The 24,636-nt window shown below is 37.4% G+C and overlaps 2 protein-coding genes across 5 annotated transcripts in view; both read left to right on the top strand.

The window, feature by feature from the left end:
* Window positions 1-455: 455 nt before the first annotated feature.
* ampd1 (adenosine monophosphate deaminase 1 (isoform M)) lies at window positions 456-17,705 on the top strand. Of its 3 annotated transcripts, XM_030137720.1 has the most exons (17): window positions 474-610; window positions 2,557-2,568; window positions 4,666-4,671; window positions 5,260-5,425; window positions 6,986-7,139; window positions 9,338-9,503; window positions 9,872-10,091; window positions 10,216-10,345; window positions 11,239-11,433; window positions 12,337-12,468; window positions 12,577-12,740; window positions 12,849-12,975; window positions 14,281-14,444; window positions 15,552-15,672; window positions 15,792-15,965; window positions 16,980-17,090; window positions 17,289-17,705. In XM_030137720.1, the coding sequence occupies exons 1-17, from the start codon at window positions 589-591 to the stop codon at window positions 17,442-17,444; spliced, it is 2,220 nt and encodes a 739-aa protein (XP_029993580.1). In that variant the 5' UTR covers window positions 474-588; the 3' UTR covers window positions 17,445-17,705. The 3 variants fall into 3 exon arrangements, with proteins under 3 accessions (XP_029993581.1, XP_029993582.1, XP_029993580.1); XM_030137721.1 differs by lacking the exon at window positions 2,557-2,568 and having other exon boundaries at window positions 456-610; XM_030137722.1 differs by lacking the exons at window positions 2,557-2,568; window positions 4,666-4,671 and having other exon boundaries at window positions 461-610.
* Window positions 17,706-19,378: 1,673 nt separating this feature from the next.
* Window positions 19,379-24,636, top strand: part of dennd2c (DENN/MADD domain containing 2C) — a 34,034-nt gene continuing 28,776 nt past the window's right edge. The window contains exons 1-2 of one of the 2 annotated variants that reach the window (XM_030139633.1): window positions 19,379-19,697; window positions 22,642-23,738. In XM_030139633.1, coding sequence (XP_029995493.1) covers window positions 22,867-23,738 — 872 coding nt within the window. In that variant the 5' untranslated portion in view covers window positions 19,379-19,697; window positions 22,642-22,866. The remainder of the gene's footprint in view (window positions 19,698-22,641; window positions 23,739-24,636) is intronic. The other variant, XM_030139634.1, reaches the window with a different exon arrangement.

Here is a 24,636-nt window from a genome sequence, read left to right as displayed (position 1 = left end):
AAACAAACAGAAAAAAAAAAAAAACTTGCTAGGGTAGACTGAAAAGTTTGCTAAATCTAGCAACAAGAGAGATAGATAAATTGGCATCAATGTGTAAAGAAAAATTACTGAATGGGAAGCTGCATGAAAATATTTGACAAGTAATGTGAGAGTATGAAAAGTTGACCGATGTATAAACTTTTGCATTTGATACCATTTATTGTGTCTGGGTCATCAGGAACATGATGATCTTAGTAAATGAGGACTCATCCAAAAACTCCGCTGCCATGTACCCAGCAACCTGTGCAGCTATCAAGTTGTTATATAATCTGATTCCCCCTGGCTTTGTCCACACGCTGTACCAGTCAGTGGGTCCTAGGCCGACTCAGGCAACTTAAAATAGAATTGGAGCACACATATGATTCCTCCGTTACCTCAAGGCATGTCCAGCACAGGCACAGCAACAGGTTCTGGTTACACGTGAGGCAGAGGGTGAGCTTAATATTGCACAGACCCAGCACAGGACTCCACACTTCCCTACTACAGGGGTCCAGTGGCTGACCACCCTCTACCAGTCCTCAGGGAGCGTTTCACCGGAAGATAGTCACCATGCCTAAAGTCGTAGTGCCAGGTGAGTATGGGCACAATGGCACATGCACTCTTACCTAAATGGGAAAATGACTTGATGGCATTTTAAAAAAGTTGCTCTGACATGGTTGGTTTTATTATTTTTTGCTTCTTTGAATTTTAATTTCTATATGATGTTGTGCAAAGAAGTCAATTAGTAGCAATTAGGAAGCTTGTACCATTTCCATATTCGAAATAAATCGATTAAAAAAAAAAAGGTTGAATAGAAGAACTGAGGAAATCTGTCAGTGCATTTCAGTGAATTTGTACTGTGCTTCTTTGAAAGTTTCCTAAAAGATGGAAGAGACAAAACATCTCTGAATAAACATCATCCTGAAAGAATGAAAGTTTTCTGTTCTTAATCTCAGTCTAGATGTACTTTACAATCTTGAGGGTCACACCCCTAACTATGTAGCACATCATCAACTGTTAAGGTAATAAATAGTCCTCCATTTACCAGTGTTGCTTTGTCACTCTAAAGGGTGACTCTGGCAATATTCTCGACAGCCATACTGACAGGTTTATTGAGGTTGTGATGCATAAAGTTCAAAAGTATTCATTGGCACCATATACTCTCAAAAGGAAAAAGTAGAAAAGTAATCATTGCATATCTGTGATTTTGTAATAATAAGTTTTACCTGTTTAACTTTGCAAACAAATAATGATTTTTACTTCTAAAAATAGATGATAGTTTCAGAAAAATGTTCTCAGATGACAACTTGAGTTTCATCATCATATCATATAACTCTGTCGTCATGTATGAGCAGTTGAACACTTACATAATGATGCAAATTAGTGCTGAATCTAGCTAAGTTAGGAAGTATTAGCTCTAAAACTGTAGGATTTTGTTCAATGCGCTGTGTGTATGAGATGTGTGTGTTCATCAGCAGGTTTTTTAATCAGGTCAGAAGTGGCTTTTAAGAAAATTCTATCTATTTTAATAACATTCTTGGACTGTTTTGCATGCCTGCCATAAGCAGCTGCATCATCAAAGTATAAGTAGGTAGAGTTATTTTAGTGTCACTGGGCAAAAATTCCCCAATAAACCTCTTGTTTAAACAGGGTTTCCTGACCTTGTCTGTTTTCAGGCTGTAGAACATCTGTCACATGACTGGAGACTTTAGCCAATCACAGGTCTCTTCAAAGCAGAAGTGTATAAAATGGATCACTAACAGGTGTAATGACTGCTTTGTGTCTCTACTAAGTACAGGCAAAAAAAATGGCTACTCCCCACTGTGTGATGTTTTGCTTTTGCCTTTCCATTGTGATATAAAACAGCACAGTCCATCTTTATATACAGCCTGTTCTTAAGGCACCAGGGAGGGTTTTTTTTTTTTAGGTTACCTTTCAAAGCACTTTCCCCAGATTTCTGTCTTTGCATTGTGCAGCTCCATACAACTTTGGATTTCAGAGGTAAAATAAAGTTTATTAACTTCAGCTTGAAGTGCTGTTGGAATAGGGACCAATTATGGGCTTTCCTTCATAAGTCACAGTGCAACTGGCAAGCCACATAATGCCGTCAGGAGTAAAAAATAGAAGTGTAACGGTCCAAGCAGCTGCTGTCTCAAGAGCTTGATTTCACAGCTAATACCCTTCGGTTGTGATGATCAGGTTGGAGGTGTTGCTGGGCCTTTTACACTTGCTATGAATGCAAAAATTCCACACCACTGTTGTCATGTAGTCTGTTTAAGCAGTTTATGGAAATCACCTGGAGCAGGTGTGGAGTACAGACAGTGAATGCACTAAAGATCAAACTGATCAAAGTTCACCTAAATGACACAAAATGAAAGATATTTCTCTTCTACTTATTTCAAATTATCCCCAAATGGACCATTCTGTGTGTTGCTCCCAAGCTGTTCTGTTATGACTGTTCTGCAACATAATCACACTTGTTTTGTTTCCCTCTAACCTCGACCGTCCCTACCTGACTGTGATATTTTGCTAACCCAGCACAGGGAGGAAGTAAGTACAGAGCCAGATAAGAGACTTTTCAAGCATCCCTGGAGAATATTTGAAGCATTTCAAATGCATGGATAATTCTGTGGATGTTGGCCTCTCAACATCCAGAGAACACATCACGTGAATCATGTCAACAAACTGCATTTTAATGCTGTTTAGTAACATGAATTTGGTATATTAGAAGAAATTAAATGTATTAGAAATGAACACCATTTATTAATGTACTGTTCACTTTCATCATTGTTTCTCATGTTCATTACATATGCTTAGATGCCTCTCAAACTTGGCATTCACACTTAAAACCAAACTGAAAGTGAACATTTCCATTAATAAATGACGAAGTTGTAGTTGCTGGTTGTTCTCCACTGGGAGTCCATGGAAGAGGCACGCAAGGAAGGCTGACTTGTCATCAAAGGACAGGCCCCTATTGGTTCTTACTGAATGTCATGAGGAAAGGATGCATGAAAATGTGAAAGTAAAGGTGCTCAGTTGTGGGATCATCTGGTATCCTGCATCATGTCAGTCATTCTCATGCAGTACTACACCTGGAGCACTGAGAACAGGAAATCATCACTGCATGAGCCTTAATCACAGAGTTACCAATCATTTACCCAGCTGCTATGTTCAATTTCAAACAGTGACTATAAAAACAATGCAATTTAACTGTCATTTGTCATCATAGTCTGTTATCTCAAAAGTTACTTATTTACTCATCCCTCATTTAACATCATGTGTACTCATATCAGTACCAATTTACAGTAAAACTACCTTATGAAGGATTTAGAAATGGTTGAAATTAGGTTTTTAAATAGGTTGGAATCACTTTATAAATCCCCAGTAAGTCGCTATAATACTAGAAATCAAACAAAAAGGGCAAGAGTGACCTGCTGCTTGTTTATCCTTACTGTTAAGCCTCAGGTATCATTAGTAACTGATCTTTATCTGATATTTATTAATTGACAAATTAAGATTTATAGAGTACAACTTTCACCACCATTAATATGTCTTAAATGTTCAATATTGAAAAATTGTTAATGCCCACATGAAGTTCGTTTTAGAGTCTGTGTTGTCCTGGGAGGTGATTATGGATGTTAGCGAACTCGGCAAATGGTACCTCGTGTTGCTGTAAGGAAAGAAGGCGTTAAGGCACTTTGAAGTAGATGTGAGGATTTTTATGGAAAACTTGACTTTGAGTGTCCTTGATAGAACTCGGTGCTCGGGCTGTTTTCATGGATGGAAGCACCTGAGACATTGGCTTAGAAATAATCAGCTAATTTCAAGAAATGACTGGCCTTCAGCACAGAACGCGTTTCAACACAAACTTCCTGAAAGTACAAGAGCATGAAATCTTACATACAAACTTGCAATAAGTCAAACCTACAACCTTCAGTGAGGTAAACACAAGCTTTATAAACTTGCTAACATGTAACCTATTTACATATCTAGCAGCCACTGAGCAATAAACACTAATCATTCATTCATTTCACTCAATTTAAAGAAACAATTTCAATTTTTTTTCATTTAAAACACTAAAAAAAGATTAAACGTGTAAGCTGAGTGTTCATTTACATAAATTACATGAGCATGCCAATATGTTGACATATCTGCTAGTTTGTGTCTTGCTAGCACAAGCAAATGTTTCATACTGAATCAATAATACTCAAAAAAAGTTTTGTTTGCTGTATTGAATTATGGCTTTTACAGCACATCTCCCTTTTACTAGTTTTAAATGACTCACATGTTATTTTTAAGCGAAAAAGGATAAAGTAACACCTATCTGATACCTAATTATAAACCATTTATACATCCTTAATAAGTGTAATAATATCAGAAATGGAACCCTCATATTGCAATTGCATGTATTTCTAATATATCATGCTGTATGTAATTGCTATAAATATTTGAGATCAGAAAATGTTCTTTAAATATATCCTTTTTATGGTGCTTTTACTGCAGATCCCAGTCCCAGATTTCTGTCTATACTGTATGTCCTCTTCATGTTTAACACAGTGAATGTAACATTTTTAACCCATGCTTTCTAACACTCTCTCCTTTGGGTTTCATGATGTTCGATGCTACTCTCTTGCTGACCATAATCAGGTCAAAGTAAGTATGGAGGGTTAAGGGTGGGAAATGAAATTACTTTTGGGCCTGTGCTCCATTCTTGTCTTAGAGTAGAAAGTCTTGGCTTTGGTCAGAAAGTGCATGTATCATGTAGAATTTCATCTAGAAAGTTCTATAGGAGGACATTGCCATCTTTGTTTCTTTGGAGACATGCTGTTGTTGATAGATCAGACCATAACTCCAGAAACTCTGGATTTTGAACAGAACACAGGGGTCTGGAGTTATGGATTAAAGACTCAACTGTGTATGAGTCGAGATGAAACTGTAGTATATGCATGGGTCTATTTGTTCACAGTCCAAACAAACGGTCAGAGTTGTTTGTTCTGTAGATGCTGAGTCTTGTCTTTGGCCATGTATAAAATGCATGTGCTAGACACATCCGGTTCTGACTTCATATACGTAGGATGTCATGTTTGTTTCATTCAGCTGATCCTCATTCAGAATCAGGTTCATAGTTTGTGGTTGAAGACATAACAATAGTTTCATTAGCTCTTGTTGCATGATGTAATAGGACCAGAATGCTTTTCACTTCCCAATAACATAAGTACACCTTCACTGTGCCTGTGACAGAGACCGATGATAAGATGCGGGCCTTCGCGGAGCAAGTCTTTGCGTCTGAGACCAAAGACGAGAACACCCGCGATGAGATCTCCATGTTCGATGTGGCTGAGGATTGTCCCATCATGCACCAGGAGATGGCCCACCATCTGCACACTGAGGATAACACTGAGAAGCGGTGAGACAGAAAATCATCTACAGAAAACGAACACAAAGAAAATGTGACTTTTTCTTTATGTATCTACATAATACTGTCACCCATGTACAAGATTTATCAAAAAGATGTACTTTGAGTGCATACTTGAGTTTTACTGCTGTGCATGTTTAGGTTTGAGCTCATTTGAACCACTTGCTGGATAGTTTAACCCTCAAAGACTCAAACAGCCACTGGCTACCAAAATCATCTACCGATCTAAAATGTTTAATAACCTCTGAACCACAAAACTTATCAATACATTGAAATAATTCAGGTAAAATGCAATTTTTCATCTTTTCATGGTCATCAAATATGACCCATTTGGATGTTCAGAGGTTCTGTAGTGAATATGGAATTATGTCATCTTCTACAGCATTGATTCACCAGTAAGACCCATGGAGTTTGACAAATGACAGTGGATTATGATGCTTGTTTTTATGTTCAGTTGAGATCTTTACTGAAAAAGTCACTGTTTCTTCAATTTTCTCTGTTTCTGATATAATAACCCTCAGCTTTTGTCTGAGGTTTTGTGAATATCTACATGATCAATAAATTAAATATATGAAAATACCTGATTTTCATTGAATATATTCAAAATACAGATGATAATATAATAACAAAAGGTGATCAATCTTTGAAAAAAGGTTAAATAGAGAGAAAATCCATTTGGGAACTGACGGAAAAATAGCACTGTGACTTTATGGGTTAATTAAGTGTTTCCAAAACTTTTTTCCTGGGGTTCCACTTCTTTCCTTAGGCCTTCTGTATAAATTGAGAGAAGGGCACATTTGTGGAATCTACATCATACAGTATGTGTGTAGTTTGGTTGTCCTGTGAGAACAGAGAGTTAAGTTTGATAAGCTCAGAAAAACAGGTCTCTTTCAGTTTTCTGACATTGTATTTTCTAGTAAATCTCAGAGAGTATTTAAAGAATATATTCAGTTCATGAGGGAAAGCAATTTTATAATAATAATGATAATAATAATAATAATAATAATAATAATAATAATAATAATAATAATGATAGATTAGATTTATATAGCGCTTTTCTGTGAACGCATACTCAAAGTGCACACTGGATCCATTATTCATTTACTCTCATATTCTCCCTCTGGTGGTGGTAAACTACATATGTAGCCACAGTTGTCCTGGGGCAGACTGATGGAGGCGTAGCTGCCAATCAGCACCTACGGCCCCTCTGACCACCACCAAACATTCATACGCATTCATACATCAGTGTGAGTAGCAGCACTGGAGGCAAGGAGGGTGAAGTGTCTTGCCCAAGGCCACCCCAATTTTAAACTCAACCCTAAAAGGAAAACTTCAAAAATCACATCAGCTCTCAGACAAATGTAGTTAAATAAAGAGTACAACATTTACATCTGAGATGTAGTGGAGTAGAAGAATAAGTCAGCAGAAAGTGGAAATACTTATTATTTATTTGTTTACTCATTTAATCAGGACCTCTTAGAGTGGATCTTTTTGCACAAATCCCACATACTACCTGAACAGTAGCTGAAGTCCACTTATCCTCACCCACAGTAAGAGGCATCAGCGCAGCCGCACTATGGCCGTGCCGGCAGCCGCTGCCCAGACAGCTGCTGCCCCTGTGGTCCAGGTGGAGGTGGACACGCCCACGTACCTGGAGGTGCCTGACTTCCAGAGAGTGGCCGTCATTGGAGACTACGCTGCTGGGGTACTGTTCATTTTATTTTATATTATACTTTCATAAAATGATGAATAGATTAAATTTCTGTGATGCAAACAGCTTAACTGCAGATTACACTGCTCTACAAGTAAAATGTCTCAGAAACTTTATCAAATTTGAGTCACTAATAAAGATTTAAAATTAAGTCAAAAATGCTGGTTGGCTGTAAGTTCCTTGGCACAGTTATGGGTCAAAATGTGAAATTCTGAGAATTAATGAAAGAATAGGTTTTTAACAAATGGAACATTTCTAAGAGCTACAAGATCTACTTCAATACACCATGTGCACATCGCAATACATTCACTTTTCAGGTTCTTTCTAGTGCAAGATTTATAAAATCTTATTTATTAAATCTATAGCACAAATGTACATAAACCAATAGATATGGTTAAAAACACTTTATCATATATATTGAAAACATCAGATAACCAGATAACCTTGTTTTCAATTCATCTTATTAAAGTATGTAAGATTTAGCATATCTAATCTCGAAGACAAATAATTTATCAAAAAATAAATACATAAAATTCTAGACCAGTGTTACATACAGACAAAATTTGGGACTTAATAAATACAGGCAGCAAATCCTCTGGTGTCACCTTGGTGAAGTATGTAGGTATGGATGTATGATCTCTGTGTTGTCTCTTCACTGTTGAGTGTGCTTAAAGGCGCAGTTAGTACAATTAAAGAGGATCTATTTGCAGAGATGAAATGTTATTACTTTTAAGTTTTCATTAGAGTGTAATTACATTGAAAAACTGTGTTTCCATTTCATCAGTATGAGCCAGTCTTGTGTGCAGAGGGAGTGGGTCTTGAATATGTAGCACCACCACATTTTAGCGAAAAATGTGTCTTAACACACCAAGTAACTTATAAACTTATTAACTAACTTACTTACTTATTTATTTGTCTCATTAGACCTAATAATGGATTAGAATAAATCTCTTGTGATATTTTTAATCTCGTGATAGATTTTGTATGAAGATTTTTAAAGGTGACCTGGAGTCATTTGACTTTCACTTTCTAAAAGTGTCTGTGGGTCAGTGACCTGAGTGTCTGTTCATCTGACCAGACGTCCATGAATGGAGTTAAACCGAGAGCAGCCCGGGGTTCACCTTTCACGAACATATATTTTGAACATGTACAATGGGAGAAGTGCTGAGTTTTCTAAATCATTTTGCACAGTCAGCATGATGAGTATGTTTCTATGGCTTGAATTGTTTCAGTGAAAAGGTGTGTTATAATTTATGGCCATTTTGGTGAACAATGCCCCTTCTGTTGGCTTTTCTTCCATGTCATTGATAAAGAGGTGGTTATTAAGGTATTAATAAATTACTAAATAATAAATTAGATAACTTTTGTTTAGAAGGTTTTCTACATTTATGTATAAATAAATGCAACAACACTTGCAGATGGTCATTTTACATTATTAGGATTTAACCCTTTCATGTACTCACCATGGAAAATGTTTTAATATTGCTTTTGTTATTTAAAACTTTTTTTTTTTACTGTGTACATGTTTGAAAACCATGTAACAAGAGTACACAGAGGTATAAAGCTGATGATAATGAATATCATGTCTTTTTAAAGATTTTGTTATAATTTGTTATATATTTGCTATTACTAAGGAAAAAACATGAAATTAACAATTGTGGCTAAACGTATGTGGAAACCTTGCAACAACGTAGTAAATCTAAAAACACGTATACTGATGTCACAGATGATCAGAGTTTCCTCTACATTCTAATGTACTATGTAAAGAGGGGCTTCAAAAAGCTTGTGGAAAAAGAACATAGTGTTGACATGGTTTAAATCGCATGGCCCTCAGTTTTACACAGAGGGACTCAAAGTCTGATATCAATGCTTGCAGAGGTGTATTGACCTAGATGGAACATATGTTGAAAAATAAACATCTTGACATAAACTTTTTTTTTCCAAATGTCCTTTTTCCATGAACTTTTAGAAGCCCCCTCATGCAGTTGTATTTACAGTCCTCCTGGATTGGGAGTGTCACTAATCTCATCATTATTGGAGTATATGATAATAACTACTGGTATTATATTACTATGGATGTACTGATAGTGCCCTCTTTGGAGAACTCTGTTATGACAAAGTAATTCTATAAATGTGGACACTGTTTGAAGGACATACTGGCACCTGAAATGTGTATTCTATGTGCTCTTCAGGTGACCATGGATGACTTCGAGCTGTCCTGTAAAGGTCTGTACCGTGCCTTGACCATCAGGGAGAAGTACATGAGGCTGGCTTACCAGCGTTTCCCTCGGACCGCCTCCCAGTACATGCGTGAGGTTGAGGGAGAGACCTTCAAACCTGAAGATCAGGTGCAGCCAGGTGAAGACACAACAGAGATGATTAGGGTTAGAAAATGCAGGACATCTCACAGTTCAGTACAGTTTCCTAGTTTGGGATCAATAAAGTCTATCTATCTATCTATCTATCTATCTATCTATCTATCTATCTATCTATCTATCTATCTATCTATCTATCTATCTATCTATCTATCTATCTATCTATCTATCTATCTATCTATCTATCTATCTATCTATCTATCTATCTATCTATCTATCTATCTATCTATCTATCTATCTATCTATCTAAGGAGCCAGTGCTGAAAAGTATATCCATATTTAGCTCACATTAGTAGTAAGATGCAGCGGTTGTACCATCAGGTTTCTAACATGTGTTTCAACCATCCTCAGTCTTCACACCTCCTGCACAGAATGGTGAAGACCCTTTTGATACCCAGGACTTGCCAAAGAATCTGGGATATGTTGCGCGTATGAAGGATGGTGTCATCTATGTGTACAGTGACGCTGCTGCTGCTGACAAACACCAGCCAAAAGACCTGCCGTGCCCCGACTACAACACCTTCATTGATGACATGAACTTCCTCATTGCTCTCATTGCACAGGGCCCAACGTAAGTTCCTTTGACTATGTTAACTAGTAAATATGAGAAACTTTAAACTAATAATTATAACTACACCAGCACTATGTAGACATGGTGTAATGCCAATGTGCCAACATCCATGTTCACTTTGCAGTAAGACTTACACCCACCGCCGCCTCAAATTCCTCATGTCCAAGTTCAACGTGCATGAGATGCTGAATGAGATGGAGGAGTTGAAGGAGCTGAAGATGAACCCTCACAGGGACTTCTACAACTGCAGGAAGGTAACTATCCCCACCATACCTTTTACCTTGGCATGCCTGCTATTCTTTTCTATTTTTTGCAGCTGTACCATTAAGTGCTAGTTATTAACCCATAAAGACCCAAACGCCCACCACTGACCAACAGCATATACTGATCTAAAATATGTAATACCTGTTAATCTGCCAGTCCTATCAATATATGTAAATAAGTGGTGTAAAATGCAGTTTGTCATCTTCTTATGGTCGTCAGATAGGACCCATTTGCACATTCAGAGGCTCTGTAGTGAATGTGGAAACAGTGTCATCTTCTACAACACTGACTCAGCAGTAAAACCCATGGAGTTTGATCAATGATGGTGGTTGTAGCCACTTGTTTTATGTTCAGTTAATGATATATTTTGTTGAAAAAGTCACTTTTCCTTCATTTTTTCTGATTTGATCCAATAAGCTTTAAATTTACTCTGATTTTTTTTATGAACAAATTCGTTTTCAGTAAATGAAATATGGAAAATATCTAATTTACACAGAAAAATGCAAAATGCAGAGGATATTATAATAAATGGTGATAAATCATTTAGAAAAGACAAAGAACATCATTTGAAAGTTGTGAGAGTTGTGGGTCTTTAAGTGTTAACATCCAACTAAAATAAAAAAATATATATATATATCACTCTTCCATCACTAAACAGCTTTAAAATGTTAAAATATAGCTGAATAGTTAAAAATAAATTCTTAGAACTTGTTGTAAAGCAGTGATATGTGACTTGACATCTTTAAACCTTGTGATATTCACTCTTTACAAATGGTGCTGTCATTGCGTCCAGCTGACATAAACTTTGTATTTGCGTTTGGCTCCCTCTTTTGGTTGAGTAGAGTTACTACACAACATGAACTCAACACTGCCTTTCGTTCAGGTGGACACCCACATCCACGCTGCTGCCTGCATGAACCAGAAGCATCTCCTGCGTTTCATCAAGAAGTCTTACAGGGTGGATGCAGACCGCGTTGTGCACAACCTCAAGGGACGCGAGGTCACCATGAAGGAGCTTTTCGAGTCCCTCAACCTGCACCCATATGACCTGACCGTGGACTCCTTGGATGTGCATGCTGTATGTTACACACCTGACAGAACAATGTGAACTACTGCTATTACACTGTAAAGACACATGGTCAGACTGATAGTGATGATTTTTTTCTAAAACATTCCAAATAAATCAAACATATTTTACAAATGCACCACGATTCACGTGTAAACACAGATTAGTTTGCCAATACGAAATATTTTCAACAAACAAATGCATTTTCCTTTTTTTTTTTTGAATAATAATAATAATGATGATAATAATAATAATAATAATAATAATAATAATAATAATAATAATAAAATAATAATAAAGCATACATATCAAATGAATACAACATAGTGCATTTCTACCACATCAGGCTTCAGAAACTAATAAAAGTCTTACTAGTGCAAGAAACTGTGTCCTATTGTTGTAGTCTCATGGATGCAAGTGTATGACAGGAGTGAAAATGAATAAAAGTTAAGTGTCATGCTGAGCTCTGTGAAATTGAACTCTTTGAAAGAATTGAGCCCCAATTATTTTTATAATTTTCTGAAGAATTCCCAAATGCACAATGTTACCTACATTATATTTGGGGGGAAAAAAAAAAGGATATAACTAAACATAATACAACCTCTTTTAAGCTAAAGCAAAATAGCAGCTGCTGCTGTTGTGTAAATGGGTTACTCCAAACATTTGTGAAAAAAACCCTGTTAAACACAATGGAAGGATCGTACCTAAATTGACATGACCGTTTTTTTTTTTGGCTTTGTAGGATATATATATACATGTTCTGACACACTGTAGTTTTGTCTGAAGCATGATATGTTTGAAATGTGCATTTATATTTGCAAACCAAACTGTTAAGTTTGCATATTTTGCCTTTTTTCTATATGGTTTTTGACAGGAAAACAGTTTTCTATTTAACTCTGTGCTGTTTGGTTGAAGGGCAGACAAACCTTCCAGCGCTTTGATAAGTTCAATGCCAAGTACAATCCTGTGGGAGCCAGCGAGTTGCGTGACCTGTACCTGAAGACTGAGAACCACATCCATGGAGAGTACTTTGCCACCATCATCAAGGTCAGTTTGTGTAATCAAAAAAAAAAAAAAAAAAATACTGGTAACAGTGGTTTAGCAGTTTACCAGTTTCAGTTTACCAGTCTTATTCTTGACCACTGTGGAAACCAGGAAGTAGCCACTGACCTGGAGGAGGCCAAGTACCAGTATGCAGAGCCTCGTCTGTCCATCTATGGCTGCAACCCCAATGAGTGGACCAAGCTCTCCAGCTGGTTCAACAAGCACAGAGTGTACTCCCCAAACCTCAAATGGATGATCCAAGTTCCCAGGATCTAGTAGGTTTTTTTTGTTTGTTTTTTTTAACTATTCTGCGACACTATATACTGATATATTTCCTGTCACCTCCCTTATAAATCCATTTACCTTGTCCGTCCTCCTCTTAGTGACATCTTCAGAGGCAGGAACTTTGTACCTCACTTCGGCAAGATGCTGGAGAACATTTTCCTCCCTGTGTTCCAGGCCACCATCGACCCCCAGTCCAACCCAGAACTCAGCATCTTCCTTAAGCATGTGAGTGAGGAACAGAATCATCGATAGCAAAAAGATGACAAACCCAATAGCCTCTGTTTTTAGAAAAGTACCATACATTCACTTTGAAATGCACAGTTTTCAAATGTTCATGACATTTCATTTTTATTGGGTTATTCAGATTAGTTCTATTTGATAATTAGTTAAATAAGAAGTTTGAGTTTTATTTTGAAGAATTGTCAAGCTTCGAGTAAGTTATTATTTTGTTTTAGTGTTAGGTTTCAGGTTGTCAGGTATTATAATGAAAGCCTGGAATGCAAAAAATGAAAAACACAGGAGGACATGATCTGAGAAATCAAATATGATTTGCAAAACTATTGTTTATTTCAAAGGACTTGTACTGTGCATAACCATTTTGTAGTTGAACATTCAAACCCCATAATATTGTGAGGATAAAAAGTAAGTACATTTTATGTGCATTAATATCTAATTTTAGGATTATTTTTATTATATATATTTTAGAAAAAATTCAGTGTTGTCTCTTATTTCAGTCACAGATGTATTCTTTTCATTGCTAGTTGTTTGGTGTTTTGTCTCGGTTTTTGCTGCCTGGACTCATGTTTTCCTTAAAACTGAGTAAAGCATTTATTAGTCTTATTATATGGCTCCATATGGCTTTATCACAAAAACAAAAAAATATATATATTTTTTAAATATTTTTTGAACATTGTTTTTAGGCTAAAGCCATTCATACATTTTCAACTGTAAAAAATATGCAGCTTATTCAAAGAACATTTTTTTCAATGTTTCATCATTAGTCTGTTAAGCTTACAAAAAACAAAAATCTTAAATTGTCTTGACTGTAGTTGTACAGTTGCGCTAAAGACCTTAATGTAAATCATAGATGGGGTTGACTATTTTTTCTTGGCCGGAGACTTTTTTTTCTAATTCTGTTGTGTTAAAAAAGATTGTAAAGGTTGTAGACCTCTGACGCAGGTAGGGCAAGAAAAGTTTAAGTGTTTGATAATAAATATATGTAATTTCATATTATTTTGGATTTAACTGTTCAAAAAGAAATGCTTAAGAAGAAAAATTCTTACAGAAGTCGACTGATTGTCAACTACAAAAAATTTGATCTGGAGAGAGTCATTTATTTTTGGTGCTTTCCACATTGATTTTACATTTATTTTGTGCCAAATTGGCTTTGAGTGCTGCACTTAAGCCCTGTAATGGTAGGAGAAACCTATTATAGTCTTGGTCATTTAGTAATTAACCCTGATTTACCTCTATTGTTGAGTCACCCAAGTGTCGTACTATGTAGTTAACCTTTGACCTGTTGGTGTGTAGGTGACAGGTTTCGACAGTGTGGACGATGAGTCCAAACACAGCGGTCACATGTTCTCCACCAAGAGCCCCAAGCCAGAGGAGTGGGATATTGTTAAGAACCCCTCCTACACCTACTACATCTACTACATGTACGCCAACATCGCTGTGCTCAACCAGCTCCGCAGGTAACAACCTCTGTCTCTCTGGACCTACTTTGTCTGTTACAGAATAATACTAACCAACAGGGAGGTGATTTCCATTTAGTTTTACCAGTGAAGTTACTTTGTCACTGTTGTCTTGTTATACTTACTGAATGTTCATTTTTATTTCATTAAATCTAGGGCATAGGTGTCAAACTCAATTTAGTTCAGGGGCCACATGCAGCCCAATTTTACCTCAAATGGGTCCAACCAGTAAAATAATAACACTGAAAAAAGTTAAATTAGATAATGAAAATGTTTATCTACATAGTATGCATTAAAACATTTGAATAACATGAACAATCACAAAAACCTGGAATTTCATAAGAAAATAAATGCAATTTCAACAATATTATGCCTCATCTTGTCATTTACACAAATGCATTAAAAACGTACAGATCACAATGGCACTACGAAGGCACCAAGCATTTATTAACAGGCAGAATATTGCTATAATTGCACTTTTCATGCTGTTCATATTTGTTCGGGTTATTTATATTTTTTGTGAGAGTTTATTATTTTAAACATTTTCATGTAATTATACTGTTCTACACTAAAAAAAAAGAAACATTTTGAGTTGTCATTTCTATGTTATTATGATAGTATTTTACTGGTCAGACCCACTTGAGATTAAATTGGGCTGAATGTGGAACCGGAACTAAGACAATTTTGACACCCTTGATTGTTAATATCTTAAGTATAATTTGTTCTCTTTACAAATTCATCCCAAATTGGATCCTTTGGTGGTCTGGTTTTTACTCGTATGCCATATATATGCCTGACACCCCTGTTCTAGGGAATTAATTTGAAGGCGTTTGAGGACAATTATGAATAATTTTTTTTTTGTGTGTGTCATTGTTCTCCTTACCAACATCAAAAATGCGAAATAACAATTAGAAGTTTTTGTATAATGAAACATTCTATAAGTTTTACCGTGATGACTTTCCCCTCATATGATGATATTAGATCTTGACTTTTCCCTTACTCACATTATACACACTTGACAACAACAGGTCGTATATCACTTGTCTATTCTGTTGCTGTAAAAGCGTCAGTCCTCTCCTAACTGTAGGTTTCTCTTCTGCTTTTCAGACAGAGGGGAATGAACACATTCCTGTTCAGGCCTCACTGTGGTGAGGCTGGAGCCATCACCCATCTGCTGGCTTCCTTCATGACTGCTGACAACATCTCTCATGGCCTCAATCTCAAGAAGGTCAGCCTTCTTCATCAGATAAACTCAACTTCAATTATTTCAACTAACAAGTAATTCAAATTATTCAGTAAACATGCCAAAATCTAATCGTATGACTCTTTTCTGTCTTGCATCACCAGAGTCCTGTTCTGCAGTACTTGTACTTCCTGACCCAGATCCCTATTGCCATGTCTCCTCTGAGCAACAACAGCCTGTTTTTGGAATACGCCAAGAACCCCCTCCTTGAGTTCCACAAGAAAGGCCTGGTGGTGTCTCTGTCAACCGACGACCCCATGCAGTTCCACTACACCAAGGTCAGACCACATGGAGAGAGGATCTTTGATCGTAACATACACTAGCGAGTACACTGACCTATGTACAGTATATAATGGATATTGAACTTCTGTGTATTATGCATCTACAGAGGTGTGTATTGTGTTGAAGTCATTGCCTACAAGGGGAAAACATGACTACAGAACATACTCAGCAAAATAATGGAAAACAATACTAACAGGAGGAATTATAGGAATCAAAGGATACCATGTGCAGGTATACAGGTTCCTTCCTAGCGTTCCTTCCTGCATCATGGGTGTAACATTCTGCCACTGAAGTTTGAAAACATAAATGTAATGATGTGTGATCCACATAGAATACAGGCAAAATCAGTCTTCAGTTGCTGTACTACAAAAAGGCAGTTTCATCCAAGTCTGCATAGAATTGACGAAAGAAAATACAATTTGTCGACTGTAAAGTGAATAATAAGAGCTGATTTGTCATCACTTTCTTTGCCCTCTCAAACTTTGCTCATTTGGTGCAGTATTTCACATAATAACTTACTACCTGAGCTGCTGTTTAAGGAGCAAATAGAAGTAAGAGATATTTTGTCAAAAGCCTCTGGATGGCTTTTGCTTCTGTCCCTAAACAAAACCTCTAATCTGGATCAAAGCAAAGCCTTATAGTCCACTGTCTAAGATTTGGTGAGATTTTGCTGCTGTTTCATATGCTGTGTTTATATTTGTCTCTTGTATTAAGCAATGGTGGATGATAAAATAATTTTTTGGGAAGGTGCAGTATTGAAGTAAACCCCATTCTCCTGCATCAGTGCTGGTAGTGTTACCCACTGAGCTATCCTGCTGTATATACTTGACTGCTCACTAAACAACATATAAAACATTTTTATACTACACTTGAATTCAGATTATTCACGGTACTCACAGGCTGTATCACGCATAGCTCATTTATTTCAATATAAATGTTTTTCTAAGGACTAGCATGAAAAGCACGCGAGTGACAGATCAAAGTGTAAATGTTCGTTTCTGTGTCCACAGGAACCACTGATGGAAGAGTATGCCATCGCAGCTCAGGTCTTCAAGCTCAGCACCTGTGACATGTGTGAGATCTCCAGGAACAGTGTTCTGCAGAGTGGCCTGTCTCATGAGGTAACACACAGATAGAAAGCTGTTACCAATAACAGCTGACACATTAACTGCACATATTCATCTTGAAATGTGTGTTTCTGTTTATAATGATATGGTTTTGTCTTGATGTGAGTAAAATTGCTTCTGATTATCTGATACATTAAGTTTCACATACATAGACTGTCTAAAACATGCCTATGGTTTTCCTCTGTGCTTTAGGAGAAGACCCACTTCTTGGGTCGGGACTACCTGAAAGAGGGTCCAGAGGGCAATGACATCCGTAAGACTAATGTGGCTCAGATCCGTATGGCATACCGCTTTGAGACCCTGTGCTACGAACTGGACCTTATCAAGGAGGGTCTAAAGTCTGACTAAGTGCTCACAAATCCATCAGAGACTGTGGTGCACCCAGTCCAACCTTATCTGTGCTGTGACAAATGAAAAGCAGTTTTTAGTTTCCTGAAGAAAAGTGACCTTCTAACTCAGTGATGTTCTCTCCTTTGGTGGAAGAAACTTTTGTCTTCACTGTAAATTATGTGCACATCTTGTCTATTTTTCCCATTCATAATTTATTACTATATTCCATATGGAGAAGCATCATGTTTTAGAATGAAAATAAATACAATATGAAACAAGTCTGTGACATTTTCCTTATTGATGCATTTCACAATGAATGGAATATTAGATCAGAAGAACAATGTTTACTTGACAAAGGGAATGTGGTGATTTTATGACTGTGCAGAGCTGCAGCTGCTCTTACATGTTTTCCATCGAGTCTGACCAGTTGTAAATACAGCTGCATAGCAGCTTGCTCACCCTGTAGCCCAAGGAGTTTTCTAATGGCTGTTGTTCCCTGAAGTTTAAATTCAATAAGCTTTTAGCAACGTAAGCAGAATGAAGAGGAGGAATCTGCATCAGGCATGCAGTTTATTGATCCCAGTGAACCTAAAGTTGTTGCTCAATGCATTCCCTTTTACCATCAGAGCTTTGGTAGTGTCTGGCATTTCCTGTAAAGACATCCAGGATCTATATTTACTTTACAAATGCTTAATTGTATCTTGAGTAATATGTAAAGCAAATAAGCAATTATATACAGGAAATTCTCTCAGACTTTATCTTTAACTTTTTACTTGTACGCAACTATATTTATCAGTAAGTTTTTATTCCGTTTCAGATTTTCATCCCTTTGTCATCAAGTAAAAACCATAAATCTCCAAGTATGTTAATTTTGAATGTTTATGATATGTTTTTTGTTTTCCATTTAAGGAAATTTACTTCCTCCTTAAGCTGAATGCCCTCTCTTTTACATTATTTACTTGGATTACCTGGTGAATGCACGGTGACAAAGCTGAAAACTATTTATACACATCAGTAATCACCTTTGACCAGGTGCAATGATTCCATACTGACTCCCAGTTACACATTATCTATCAACAATATATCACAATCAGTTCATGAGAAAGGATGCAAATATATTACTCCAACTTTATGGACAACAGTGTAGGTCAAAGACAGGCACGGATCATTTTACAGCAGGGTGACTACAAAATGACAAATATCAAAATAAGAAAAAAAAAATGGATGTGTAAAATGTAAAAAACTGCTATAATATGTCTCGAAAAGTTTTGTTTTGTTTTGTTTTCCCACGACACAATATTTACGGTTTCCCTCATTTATTTCATGCTGATACTGAAGCGGTCTTGCAGGTGCTCCTCATAACGTATCATCCATATTTCCCAGGACACTTGAAGACAACACTGTTTATTCATCGGTGACAGCTGCAGGAGTTGATGTGATGACGTCTTCCCTTCAAACGCGATGATTCAACCAAACTTTCTCACAGTCACAGAACATCAAGTCGTACGTAAGTGACTACGTCGAACCCGGAAGTTATGTATTTGACGTACCAAGTTAATATACTTTTTTTTAATGCTTTTATTTTAATTTTTTTTTTAGTCTAGAGGAACTTGTGATATTTTTGATATTTGTGATATCGAAATGAAATGGAAACAAAATGTAGAAATTTATATTTAAGCTGATAAAAAGCCTATTCACCAATTTGTGTCGACCGTTTGATTATGTCATACAGCGTTTTGCTCGTAAACTTCGACAATACTGTGAAGATAAACGCATCTATTACTTTAAATTTGACGTCCACCTACAGTCCACAAAATACGGCATAGCTCCAGAGAGTAAATATTCTCTCTCACTTCGTAGGCTGTCCTCATTTCAGATGTGGAGTCAACCTTAGATAAGCCGAATATTGATTTTATTCTGAAAGTCTTGACCGGAAATTACATTTATTTTTCGATGTCTTGATCGTAATTGTCCACAGGACAAGGGGCGAAGCAGGCTGCTTACTTTCCTCGTTTTCTGTTACCAGTCTCTTTGTTGTTGTTTTTGATGTGTATAGTTATTAACTTAGTTTCTAGTTATCAGCCGTTAGCTCTGTTAAACGTTTCCTCTTTTCTGAAGTTATCTATTCAGGAACTTAAAGTACTTTAGAACTGCTGAGCGATGAGAGCGAACTGAGTCGGGTTTTATTTAGTGTTTTTTTTTTTTTTTATTTTATCGAAAGGAAAATGTGGAGCGAAAATAACTGTTTGCGCCTCATTTAAGCTAACAGAGGTAAGTCACGCGAGATGAAGCTTTTCATTATCGTGATGTTTCGTTATCATATGTCCTGTAACGTGTCTTAAATTGTCTTTCTGTTGTATAGTAGTAAGTTAACCTTAACTGAATAAGTTCTACATTATTGTAATGCGTACAGTTTTTTCGCCAGTTCTTTCTTGGCCATTAAAATGTTGTGAAATTGCATTTTGCACAACTTGATGTTTCCTCTGTGTGGCAGCCCAAGGGGCGACACAAATCTGTTTTAAATCTAGTAAATTTGGTATTTTACAGTATTTAAAAGTGTACCAATGCATTTTACTAAAAGTTACAGTTTTTTTCATGAATTGTTAGCTTATGCAGTGCAATTCGGCGTACATGCAATACTTCAAACAGCCCTTCGAACTTAAAAAACATCCTGTCAAACATAACCACAACGTCAAATTAATGTGGTAGGAAGTATACACCGTGTTGGTATACTGTATGATGATGGTAGTTTTTCCATCATCTTTTCAATGCCGAACTAGATACTATTTTATTAAGAAACTGGAGGTCATATTAAGGTTTAGGTTTGCATTCGTTACTTTTTTTGAAAACTTTGTAATTTAAAATATTTCAGTCGTTCTAAATGGACTTTGGTATGGTGTTTGCCATATTCAGCAGAGAATGGTTTATAAAAGAAGTAGACATGAGTAATGTTTTTTCACCCTTTATACATATTATCAGTGCTACTAAAGTATAATACATGACCTCACAGTCTAAAATGATACCAAAGAAGTGAGCAGTCACTCCAGCTCACAGAAGCAGCTGAGGTCATTGATCGTAATGCTCACATAACTACTATTTGCAAATCATCTGCAGGTGTTGCTTAATATGGGAATACACAGGAATTTAATGAATAACTAAGCATAACATGAAACATATATTTCACCAATTTACTGACAGAAACAGTCGCATAAACAGGAAAACTACTAATAAGTGCCAAAGTTTGAGTGAAAAATGAAAGCCTTTATTTTTGCCATTAAACCTGTGGTGCAGTTTCGGTGAGAGCTTAATAAACACAGCACACTTTCCACACCCTTCAGTAACAAAAGGCTCCAGATGGTGGAAGTTGTCACAATAAAGTGGTGCATCACTCATTTGCACCTCTTTGAAAAATTTCACCTGGATGCACAAAGGCAGTTCTGCTAACTGCTGATGGATTAGTCATTTTAAGACACTTCATCTTTGGTGTGTCCTTTTATGTTGGTATTTAGTGAGCCCACATTTTTCTTTTATTATAGACTTAACTGTCAGTGCTGATGGTAAACCACTGCCATACAATACCTCACCTACGACATGCTGTGTCATGTCGCACTGATTTCGGAGGGCGTTCTGTGGTTGTTTTGAAGGTGCAATTAGTTTTAATTTAGCTGCCGTGTGATGACGGGGTATTTCAGCTTCTCAGGTCCTCTGTCTGGTTTCTACGGGAATGAGTGAGTTTTGCTAAAAGGACAAGGAAGACCTATCTGCAGAGTTGACAGCCTCTTAAAAATCAGTGAGTCGCCCTCTGGGTCTGCTATTTGGTAGTATATTATGTCAGAGTTTGCTCACTTGGAATAACAACATTCAGGTTTAACTCCATACCGTGAAAAATATGATTTGGAACATGTTCACAGAAGTGACTGTAAATAGTAACTATCAGATCTAACTAGGTTTTCTGTAATCCAAGATGGAATATTTGATCATTATCACAGGGTTTGGATATAGTTGATCCAAACATAGCTCAAATCGGTGGTTGCAGCTGGGTGCAAATCTTACTGCACCATAATTATGGACAGTCTGCTGATCCTTCTTCCTGAAGCTCAGGAAACGCAACTCATGCCTTCCTGTACAACATACCGCTACACATGAGACAAATAATGCAAGTGGGTCAGTTTGGGAATCACATTGTCATGACATGGTCTGGCAATGATCGAGCAATATTCCAATGGCACACATACATTTGATTTAGGTCAAAGCAGACAAAAGCGTCACTTTCAGTCCTAACTGTGTCTAGTTATATGCCCCCCTTCCTCTGATACAGGAATGTAGCTCATAGCATTGTTATGATCAGGAGCTGAGCTGTGGAATTTTACTATGTCTCCTCTTCCCCACAGTCTCTCAACCCCTCAATGTGCAACGTGTCCAAATGGTTTGTTTCCAGCAAGACAGGAGCCGCTGTACAAGACTGTACAGTGAGCATGTTGATTTCGACTCTGGGAAAATGAGTCAGGGTGGAGGCAATGCTGAGTTTTACATGAAGTCTATGTTTGATAGCATCTGATAAGAGGAAGCAAGATCAAAGATTATTGATTAAAACCATAAATGTTCAAATCATGGTACAAAGACTGCAGTTAATTAGTCTGTTTTTATCTTGACTCTGTCATAAATAAAACTATTCAAAGAGCTTCTCTTACACCATGTTGAGAAGTGTGGTTTTAAATATTTCCACCTAATTGCTGCCATCTCCCTCTTCTTTTAAATGTCCATTTGCTTAGAAAGTTCTTTGAAATGATTAAACATGCACATTCTTCCCGTTATCTGAAGAAGAGCTTTGCAAGAACACTAAATTAGATTTCATGCTTTGCAGTATAATTGGCATTTTGTTCTTGTCCAGCTCTGTGGTTTAGGACAACAGCTACACATAATATAGAGTTCCCTTGAGGCTACAGAAGACAGGAATGGCTCAAAACACACACTCAGAACTGCAGAATACTACACTAACCTTCTCACTGTCTTTCCCTGTTATTCGTGTACAAGTTGACCTTCATTCTGTCTTTTCTGATCTTCACTCCAATTCTGACTACAATTTGTAGAGTTTCAGATCTGATGTGAGCTACCTCCAGTGTTACCTCTCTTTGACCCTCTAGTATGCTGTTCAGACTTGTTTGTAAGTGCAGGGTGATTGATGAGTAATTTTTGTGTCTTATCTTCTTCTCAGGTTGTTTACAAAAGCAGACAAGGAGGAAATGGCACACTGCTAGCAGAAGAAGACGCATAGAGACGTAGTGGAACAGTGATATCCATTAATTTGTGTTTTTACAGTTATTTTTTGGACTATTTAACAACAGATTACCTGGCTTTTAGTGCTTGTCGTAGTACGAAAATCCCACATGGATTCACCAATGGAGAACTGAGTGTCAGCTGACACTTGCCCCCTCTCAACATGCTAGCTCTGAGGCAGGAGCAGCGCAGACGAGGGGGTGGTGAAGTTGATCGCCTGAAAAAAGGGGCCATCATGAGCCCCCAGTCGGGGAGGTCCCCTTCTCATGAGCAGGGCATAAATATCAGGGAGAAGATCTCACAGTGGGAAGGTCGCAGCCAACAGAGTCAGGACACTGGGGTGAAATCACGTGCTCCAATTGTATGTCGCAGTCTGTCCGGGGATCTACTGGGCAATGGACTTTCCAATGCGGGTTCAAAAGGAGGGCTTCATGCCAAAGCCACCCTCTCCAAATCTAAAAGTGTAGGCTTAGACTTTCGGGAAATCCAAGAACGTTGTGGACCTGGTGTGGTTGGTAGAAAGTCAGAACCCTTGCAAAAATGTTCCACTGAACTTTTAATCTCAACTCCAGGAAGTAAACCACTCACAGCACAAATATCTGCATTTCCTAAAGCGAACACTGCAGTTGAAAACTCTACAGTGAAACAAATCTTCACTACCAATGGCAGCAAAAAAATTGGCTGTGTATTGGATATTGAAGTAGTTTCTAAACCTCTACCTCTGTCAGCTGATGACCAAGAAGACGGCATGCCTGCTGGGAACTTCTACACTTCACGGGGCTTTTGGCGGAAACTCGAGGGGGACAAATTACTTTGGGAGAAAGGCAGAGAGTCTACAGGTGAAGCTCAGCCTCCTCCCAAACCTCAGCGGACGTTCCAGTACCAGGGAGCCAACGACAACACAAGGCGAAAAGTAACCTCTCATAACAAGCACTCTAGTGTGAGGAGGAGCAGGGTTGCACACCCGCCCAGCTTCCCACCTCCTCCATGTCCAGTTGCAAAGACCAATGGGATTTCACGGCATTCGAAAAACAGGTTAGAACTGTGTTTTTGTCTGCACATTAGGCTTTTCACATCTACCAGTTCACTGGTGACCCATTTAAGGACTAGGAATGAGGTTACTTTTAAGCTGTGTTTAAAATGCGGTCGTTCAGGTCGTGTTTTTGTCACATGCAAAATAAAGAAACTGGCCATACACTTCCTAAGTTATGAACATGTAATCCTTAAACTATTGTTTTATATTACTGAAGCATCAAAAATTCTTACTTAAATAATTTCATATTGATCAAATCTTTCAGGGGCCTCTCTAGCCCTATGGATGAGGCATTTTCATCAATTTCATCAAGCTTTTCTTTATTTTGCTGCTACCTTTTGTGAAAATACCCAGGAATGCAGTGAGGTGTGTAGGATTTAGTTTTTAGGGCAGTTTTTGGGTGGGTACTGAGACTAATTGCTGGCCAGGGTCCGTTTATGATGTCACATGATATCTGGCAGCATTGTTCTCTATTGTCTAGGATGTGGCCTAGTTCTTCTATGTGTCCAGGGTCATCATCTACAATCACACATACACACTCACACACACACTCACACACATGCACACATAAGGCTAAACAACAAGGCATAAAGTGACTGATATTGTTGTTGTTATATAGATTTGTCTGTAAATGAAGCTTTATTTTTTGCAATCAAACCAGAGACACTTTATTTCACTGCATGTCACACATACAAGAAATTGTGTTGGTGCATTGAGGTTGAAGACAATATCAATAAATTTGAGGGCTCTGGTATTATGCTTTGTGGTATCCTATCCATTCTCAAAAATACTGCATTGATTTCCAACCTGTAGTCTCCATTCAGAGATTTGTGGGAGTAGTTTCCTGTGCTGTCATGAGGTTTAACACTACCTTATTACATTAGCTTGGCTACATTAGCT

Source organism: Sphaeramia orbicularis, chromosome 7, assembly GCF_902148855.1.
Source record: "Sphaeramia orbicularis chromosome 7, fSphaOr1.1, whole genome shotgun sequence".
Classification (NCBI taxonomy): Eukaryota; Metazoa; Chordata; class Actinopteri; order Kurtiformes; family Apogonidae; genus Sphaeramia; species Sphaeramia orbicularis.
The sequence above is the reverse complement of the archived record's forward strand: the minus strand, read 5'-3'. Positions and strand labels throughout refer to the sequence as shown.

Excerpts from the sequence above, each read along its gene's own strand:
- ampd1 (XM_030137720.1), top strand. The coding sequence starts at position 589 with ATGCCTAAAGTCGTAGTGCCAG. Across the intron at positions 10,092-10,215 it reads CTCATTGCACAGGGCCCAAC|TAAGACTTACACCCACCGCC; the intron begins GTAAGTTCCTTT and ends TTCACTTTGCAG. Across the intron at positions 15,673-15,791 it reads ATGGCCTCAATCTCAAGAAG|AGTCCTGTTCTGCAGTACTT; the intron begins GTCAGCCTTCTT and ends TTGCATCACCAG.